This window comes from Nicotiana attenuata, unplaced genomic scaffold, assembly GCF_001879085.1.
Source record: "Nicotiana attenuata strain UT unplaced genomic scaffold, NIATTr2, whole genome shotgun sequence".
Classification (NCBI taxonomy): domain Eukaryota; kingdom Viridiplantae; phylum Streptophyta; class Magnoliopsida; order Solanales; family Solanaceae; genus Nicotiana; species Nicotiana attenuata.
The window spans coordinates 86,856-95,202 of NW_017670410.1; the positions used below are offsets into that span (position 1 = coordinate 86,856).

An 8,347-nucleotide genomic window follows, 5' to 3' on the forward strand; every position below is an offset into this window, starting at 1 on the left:
CCCCCCCACACACACATAATAGACCCTCTCACCCTTCAGCTTTGACAATAAGTGCTTGTGAAATGATGCCCCACAAAATTTGGGCACAAACTTATCCTGTTATAGCATCAAAAGTTAGCCAATTAAGCAAGGACCAATTGCCTTTACATTCACTCATTTGGCTAGTCCATAAAGAACCATACACTAGAGTGAGAAAGTAACTGATGCCCATCGGCCTTCATCAGAGATCAATAGATTCTGCTCATTCAGATAGTTACAGAAAAGAAACACCACAAATGGTTGAACAATATTGTAAAAATAGTACGGTATAGCCAGTTTTCGGATTGGTCATTCAAAAATAGACAGCATATACCAAGTCAATGAAAAATAGCCACTATTTTGCTGCAACAGAGACCGGTCCAGCATAATATACTGGAGTTCGGTGCACCTGTGTATGAACTCCAGCATATTATGCTGGACCGGTATACTTTGCTGACTCCAGTATAATATACTGAAGACTGGAGCACCGGTGCTCCAAACTCCAGTATACTATGCTGGACCGGTATACTTGCTGGAACTCAAGTATATTATGCTGGAGTTCTAGTGTACTTATGCTGGAACTCCATCATATTATGCTGGAGTTCCAGCATACTTATCTTGGAACTCCAGTATAATATGCTGGAGTTCAAGTATACTTATACTGGAACTCCAGCATAATATACTGCCGTATTTTCCGGGTTTTGAACAGTATTTTCGCTCAAATTTATCTTTACATGAAAAGTGACTAAATTTCGATTACTTTTGAAACTGAGCTATTTTTGAACGACCAGTTATAAATCTAACTATTTTTGAATTTCACCCAACAATATTATCAAAGGACATCAACAACTCTACTAATCTAGCACCTAAGCAATTGACACCAGCACCACTTTCATGTGGCATTTTAGTGAAAGCCTATAGACCCAAACAAGAAGCTGGCCCTGAAACTTTCCGCACATTTCCACATAGAACCACAGAGCCAGGGGCTATTGACAAGTAGGTAGAGAAGAAAGAAAATATCTTTTTAAAAGCCGCAAACAAGCTGCATATTTTTCTTTTTTCCAAAGATGGGGCTGATAGGGCTCCGATTAAGGGTCATTCGTGTATCATCTAAAGAGTGAATAGGGCTTATAGAACAACTGAATATTGACACCGGACAATAATAGTTTTTATATTGAGGTTTTTTGGCGGTAAGGATGAATTAGACCTAACACAATTCCAAATAGGGAAACTTCAAAATACTCCAAAACCATTCAAGCTTTGAATAAAATCATGTGCAAATTACCAGAATAAGGATATATACAGCACTCAACTATATGATTCTGGACCACAAGATAATTCCATCAGCAGCACCGGAATAGGTCATGGCTTGGTTCAAGTAAAATAGGAAGCAGTAGCTGATGACCAATAGGCCAACCTTCAAATGATACTAAAAGAGGGGATACAATATTACCTTTGTGTTCCACTTTTGCAGTCTAATGAGAAGTTAATGTTTCTAGTTGAGGCAATTTCTTTTATAATTGACTTCATTTTATTCTAGGCGACAAGGATGGACAACTAAGACAGGTATAAAATATGATCTGAACAAGGCAGAAGGGAAGAAAACAACGGAAAAATGTAACTGCAGAGTGGATAAGTACTAGACAGAAAATTAGACATACATCAAAACTGTTTTGATGAAAGACATCGAAACTGTTTTGATGAACGACGACAAAACTATTGTTAGGGGGAAAAGGACAACCTAGACTTCTAGAGAGCATGTTGAGGGCGATGTTCACAAAAAGTCCCCTGTTAAGCCCAACTATGCCAAGAAATGGTAACTGACCCCTAATTGTTGCAAATAATGCAGCATCTGAAACTGTTTAAGAACAGAAGAAGTGACAAAAGGTTGTAAATTGAGAGTCAGAAGTAACTGAACGGTCCTCATTTTCTTAAAACGCAGGTAAATCAAGTAGACGACCCTACGATTCTTAAATTGAACTTTGACATATCAAGAAGCAAGATCCACAGATTGGTCGTTAACTGCTATTTGTATGGTGCCTTAAAGGCATAGAAGATGAACTTGCCCCGTGTGCAGAACATCTGCATCACTTCTGCAAATGTCCTTTCATACTCAAAAATCATGTGTCCATATAATTAGAATCCATGTCTCAGCACAGAATGTAATCTTCAAAGATCGAGTTACACTGAAAGAAATTCAATTCCTAATGAAGCTTCCGGACAGTGAACCAATGAAGCAGAGAAAGGTTACAGCAAGTTTACTCATGAAAATACGCCTGGGCATACATTACCTTAGTGTGATTGGAAACTCATTGAGCTTGTACAAGAGTAATCATATGCAAAGTAATACTCCAATTTTACTTTATAAAGCTAGCTTGCTGGTGCCTGCATAGATTGTGCAAGTAAGAAGGAGCGACAGATCACTAACTTCTAACAGGGTACAGACCTAGCGCTCAAGGCTTCTGAATGACTAACAAGAAGCAGCAGATTACTGTAACTGTCTAACACGGTCAGAACTGTTTTCAATCCACAAAGAAAATGTATAAATAAAGCCACTTGGAACTTTCTAAATATTTACCAGAGAAACGCTCCTCGCACTGACATCTGATAGTTATGCTAATGAGAAAAGGAAGCATACATATCTGCAATGCCAAAGACAAGCCCGAAATGGAAAAAAGAAAGTGAAAGTTTAAGAGTCAACTGCTTCTAGCGTGTACAGGTAATTTTGCAGAAAAAGGCAGGCATAAAATCGATGATGCTCTTCAAATTAAACCAAATTACATAACTTTGAAATATGCAATTATTTTTATCTTATAGACAGCTCAAATATACAAATACAAACAGGTCATCGCCAACAGCCAGCTAAAATATACAATGCATCCCCGCTATTCTTGGTTAATCAAGGAAGCAAATCAAATTACAGGCAATTTCAGGATACTAACATTGACCAGACAAAAAGTGCATCCCATCATAAACTGATGAAGATACCAGAACCTTTGAACTTTTGCCCGAATATTATGCGACAGAAACTGTCTTTAGAAGTCCATCAAGATACTCCTTGAGTTTAACTTTTGTTATCGCACCTTCCCTTTTACTATCTGGAACTTCCTTTCCATCTTTGAAGAGAATCAAAGTTGGCAATCCATAAACTTTGAACTCTTCTATGAGCTTGGGATTTGCATCATGATCTATCTTAACAACAGTGATCTTTTCTTTATACTCCTGACAGTTAAGAGAAAAGGAAATACAGTGTTAGGAAAAAGCATTTACTTTAAATCTATGTTGTTCGGACTCTCCGAAAATGTCACCGGGTGCGTGTCGGATCCTCGAAAAGTAGTGTATTTTTGGAGAATCCGACACATGTGCGGCAGCATTTTGGAGAGTCCGCGCAACATAGCTTTAAATCAAGAACAGGAAAGACAAAAGTCTGCAATCGCTTAATGATTCTAGATCAACACGAGAAGTTACAATGTCATTACGCTAATGTATTTAAATGAAAAGAAGCCCTCACTCATTGGATCTAGCATGAAAATTACTCAATTCTTACATATGTCGCAGCTCTATTTTAAGCTACAGAGTTGTCCCATGGCCCATGGTGCTTTCTAGCTTAAAGGCTTTTGGACACTGCACTAGAGGCATCATAGCTTGGAATGTCTTTTTTCGTTTTCTTTAGCAAATTGACGAAGAGTTGCCAAAGATTGGCTTAATCTTTGCTTTTCTTATTGGTAATGATCTAAAATGATACCAGTAATAGTGTGGAACGAAGCAAAACATATAAAACCAAGTTTCTTCTCTATAGGTACAGGGAAAAGGGCATGATCATAGTAGTTATTTCAGTGAAAATCTAACATTTCATTGAATTATACTACATGAGGTATCAAAGGAGATGGTACAAAGCAAATGATTAATATATCTTGTAGTCAATGCTTGAGATTAAAAATAAAAACCTTTAAAACCGGAATGGACAAAGTAGTCCAATATTGAGGCTAAAGTTAATCCCCTTTTTTTTGCTGCGGCAGGATGCTGAATTTGCTTAATATTTACCAATAGTACTTAATCCAATTCATCTCAGCACTTGACAAAAATACATGTGCAACTATCACATTTATACATGTGACCTTCTACTACTCATGAGATTGGTGGAGGATTTTCTGTGAAAAATGTTTTGTCCTGGGAGATAATTTTTTCTATTCCGCATTCAAGGGTGTGGTCCAGTGTTCAATGAAGTAGGAGGAGAACCATGAGGAGGTCTTAGGTTCAAAACCCAGCGAAGTAAAAAAACAGTAGGTGATTTTTTCCCATTAGTATAAACCTTGGTGGACAAAGCTAACCGATACTTGTGCTAGTAGGAGGTAGCATATACACAATAAAATAGTCGAGGTGCGTGCAAGCTGACCCAGACACCACCATCATCAGATATAATACCCCCCCCCCCCCAAATTAATGTGACGCACTTTCGTTTCTAGCCTGTCCGAAAAAGGTGATACCTTTCTATATTTAAAAACAATTTCACTTTATATTCTCCATTTATCCTTAGTACAAAAACAAGGGCGATATCCAAAATTGCAACAACTATCGGGGTATCAAGCTGCTAAGTCATACTATGAAAGTCTTGGAGAGGGTGGTGGAGCGGAGGGTGAGGAAGAGATTATCTATCTTCGAGAACCAGTTCAGATTTATGTCGGGGCATTCGACTACCGAAACCATTCACCTTGTTAGAAGATTGATGGAGCAATATAGGGAGAGGAAGAGGGACTTACATATGGTGTTCATCGACCTTGAAAAGGCTTACGATAAAGTCCCCAGAGAAGTGCTATGGAGATGTTTGGAGGCTAGAGGTGTACATATTGCATACATTAGGATGATTAAGGATATGTTTGATGGAGCTAAGACCCGGGTGAGGACAGCGGGAGGGGAATCAGACCATTTCCCAGTTGAGATGGGGTTACATCAAGGGTCAACTCTCACCCTATTTTTATTTGCATTGGCAATGGACGTGCTGATGCGCCACATTCAAGGGGATGTGTCGTGGTGCATGTTATTCGCAGATGGCATTGTACTGATTGATGAGAAACGAGCAGTGTTAACACAGGTTAGAGGTTTGAAGGCAGACTATAGAGTCTAAAGATTTCAAGTTAAGCAGGACCAAGACAGAATACTTGGAGAGCAAGTTTAGTGGTGAGGTTCAGAAAGCGGATGGGGATATGAGGCTGGATTCACAAGTTATTCCTAGGAGACAAAGTTTCAAGTACCTTAGGTCAGTTATACAGGGTATTGGACGAGGATGTCACACATCGTATCGGGACGGGTTGGATAAAATGGAGGCTGGCTTCCGGTGTTTTGCATGATAAGAATGTGCCATCTAAACTTAAAGGTAAGTTCTACAGAACGGTGGTCAAATCGACCATTTTGTATGGGGCTGAGTGTTGGCCAGTCAAGAACTCTCAGATCCAGAAAACGAAGGTGGCAGAAATGAGTATGTTGAGATAGATGAGCGGGCACACCAGGTTAAATAAGATTAGGAATGAAGTTATTCGCGCCAAGGTGGGAGTGGCCTCGGTGGAGGACAAGATGCGGGAAGCGAGACTTAGATGGTTCGGATATGTGAAGGGGAGAGGCGTTGATGCCCCAATAAGGAGGTGTGAGAGGTTGGTCTGGAGGGCCTAAGGAGAGGTAGGATTAGGCCGAAGAAGTATTGGGGAGAGATGATGAGGCAAGACATGGCGATGCTCCAGCTCATCGAGGACATGACCCTTCAAAGGAAGGTGCAGAGGTCAAGAATTAGGGTAGAAGGTTAGGTAGCTGAGCGTCTCCTTCGTTCATACTAGTAGTTTTAGTGCTTTATTTTAGTGCTAGTCTTGCATTTCTGGTTCTCAGATTTCTGTTTTTACCTGTTGGTTCTTGAGCTTTGGTTTTCGGATTGCTTTGTTGGTATTGCTGCTTATTGTTATTCTCTACTTTTTACCTTTCCCAAGCCTTTTTTACTAGGTTTGTTGTTGTTGTACTCTCCATTTATCCTTTACAACAACAACAACGACCCAGTAAAATCCCACTAGTGGAGTCTGGGGAGGCTAATGTGTACGCAGACCTTAACCCTACCTCAAGGGAATAGAGAGGTTGTTTCCGAAAGACCCTCGGCTTAAGAAAACAAAAAGAGACAATATATCAATACCGTCAACAGATACCATGGGAATAATAAAAGTATCATAACGACCAGAAAATAGATGAAAAGCAAAAGCTCTCCATTTATCCTTAATGACCACATAAATATCTATGACTTATTTTAGATCACAAGTTTCAAAAGTTCTTTTTCTTTCTTAAACTATATGCTCAGTCAAGGTGCATGGAGCACTTAATAATTTTCCATATTTCGTCTTGAACAAAACATTTCAATAACTCAAGTTAAGAAAACATCACAAATGATTTTTTAGCCAAAAAGTAATACTTTCCATCATACCAAACACACATTTATCAGTTTAACATGCTCAGTGAAGAAAGAAATTGACAAGGGGGAAATTGAAGCTTTAATGCAGTATAATTCCAATAAACTACATAAATAAAGAGGTAAAAACGAATAAGAACAACCTCAGCAACGGATTCCATAGCAGGACCAATCAAGCGGCAGGGCCCACACCAAGTGGCAACGAACTCCACAAGGACAGGACGATCAGACTTCAAAACGACGTCGGAGAACTCGTCCTCCTTAATCTCCCTTAAGCCACCGCACCTTATCCTCAATGTCGTCGAAGAAGAAGTTCTAAAGCCTGGCTTCCCTCGAGTTCCGTTAGATAACCAGAGCTTTTTGCAAGCCAAAGAAGAAGAAGAAGGGAAAGAGCGTGTTGTATTAACCGATGATATAAGCGTACAGCGAACCGAAGATAATGGCAAAGGATAAGGAACCCTTGAAGTTGAGGTGATGGAAGCCATTGCTGCCATCGCTGAATGTTTTGACCGTTCCCCAATGGAAACTTCAGTTATCGCTAAAAGAGTAAAGAAGGTTCGGTCCACAACTTCACTAGCGAGGCGCAATTAGATGCTCTCCGCACCAAGAATGTACAAAACAGTGTCCACTGGTACACAGACACGTAGTTAGATTAAGTTGGTGTACCAATTACTCCCTCCATTTCAATTAAGGGTGGCAAGACCGGCCCGGGGCCGCGAGCCAAACGGGCCAGGACCGATTGAACCGGTCCGATTCATGGTTTGCTTACTGAAATATATGCATCCTTAGAGTCAGTCCCTTTTTTTGGAGAAAAATTCCGAGCTGCTTGGTCCGGACTTCTAGGCTGGTTCTATAGGTTGGGACCGCTAGGATCGGGACCGGATGGTCCCTAGCGGGCCAAACGGTCAAAATTTTAAAAAAAAAAATCTGCCTTTTGGGGGATTTAAAATCTGGCTATTGGATCACCCAAAAAAGCCGTTGGATATTTACAAAATAGCCATTTAACCCCACCCCCTCCCCCACCCCCCAACTTTGTTTTAACCTCAAACTTTTTATACTTACATTTTTTTTCCTATTTTCAACTATAAATACCCCCTCATTCTTTCATTTTTCTTACAAAATCATCAATCTATCACAATCCCTTTCTAATTTTCTTCTATAATTGCTACTATTGCTTACTTTATTGTTACAATTTGTGAAAAAGTTGTGAAGTTGGTGAATTGAAGTCTTCAAGTCTTCAACGATAATCAATTTTCAACAAGTTGTTCGTCAATACGGTAAACTCGTTCCAACTCTTAAGTTTTAATATTATAGTTTTGTTTGTGTTATTTATTTTCTATTATTGGTTGTTGCATATGAATATAGAGACCCCATAAACTCAACGTTTAATGCACATGTAAGTGATGATGATGAGAACCTTTGGGATTGGACTAATGTTAAAATGCTTGTTGAGTTTTTAGAAAAATTTCATATTGCTACAAATGAATTTTCTGGGCAATATTATCCTACTATTTCTAATTATTTAGTTTATATTGCAGAACTTGCTAATTTGTTTGCTCATTTTCCAAAGGGCGGGGAAATTTATAAACTTGCAATTGATTCTATGAGAAAAAAGTTCAAAAAAATTTTCCTCGTTCCCCATATTTATGGTGTTGCTGTTTTGTTAAATCCTTGTATGAAATTAGGAGGTCCTCAATTTTTGTATGAAACTGTTTATAATGGTTTAGCACTTGAAGGAAATGAGTTGTCTCAACTTCCAGAAGCAATAGCCTCAATTAGAATAAATGCTCAAATTATTTATAATGCTTATCAAGTTGCATTAAATCAACCTAGACCAAATATTCCAACTTCTTCTTCTTCTGATTCTCAATCATCTAAAAGAACTAC

The 8,347-nt window shown here is 39.0% G+C and overlaps 1 protein-coding gene across 1 annotated transcript; it reads right to left on the reverse strand.

Annotated features, from left to right (window-relative positions):
- Positions 1-2,758: 2,758 nt before the first annotated feature.
- On the reverse strand, positions 2,759-7,050 carry LOC109239041 (thioredoxin X, chloroplastic). The gene is made up of 2 exons (XM_019405544.1): positions 6,604-7,050; positions 2,759-3,240 (listed from the first exon to the last, which is right to left on the reverse strand). Exons 1-2 carry the CDS (start codon positions 6,952-6,954, stop codon positions 3,034-3,036), a joined length of 558 nt encoding a protein of 185 aa, XP_019261089.1. The 5' UTR covers positions 6,955-7,050; the 3' UTR covers positions 2,759-3,033.
- Between the last annotated feature and the right edge of the window lie 1,297 nt (positions 7,051-8,347).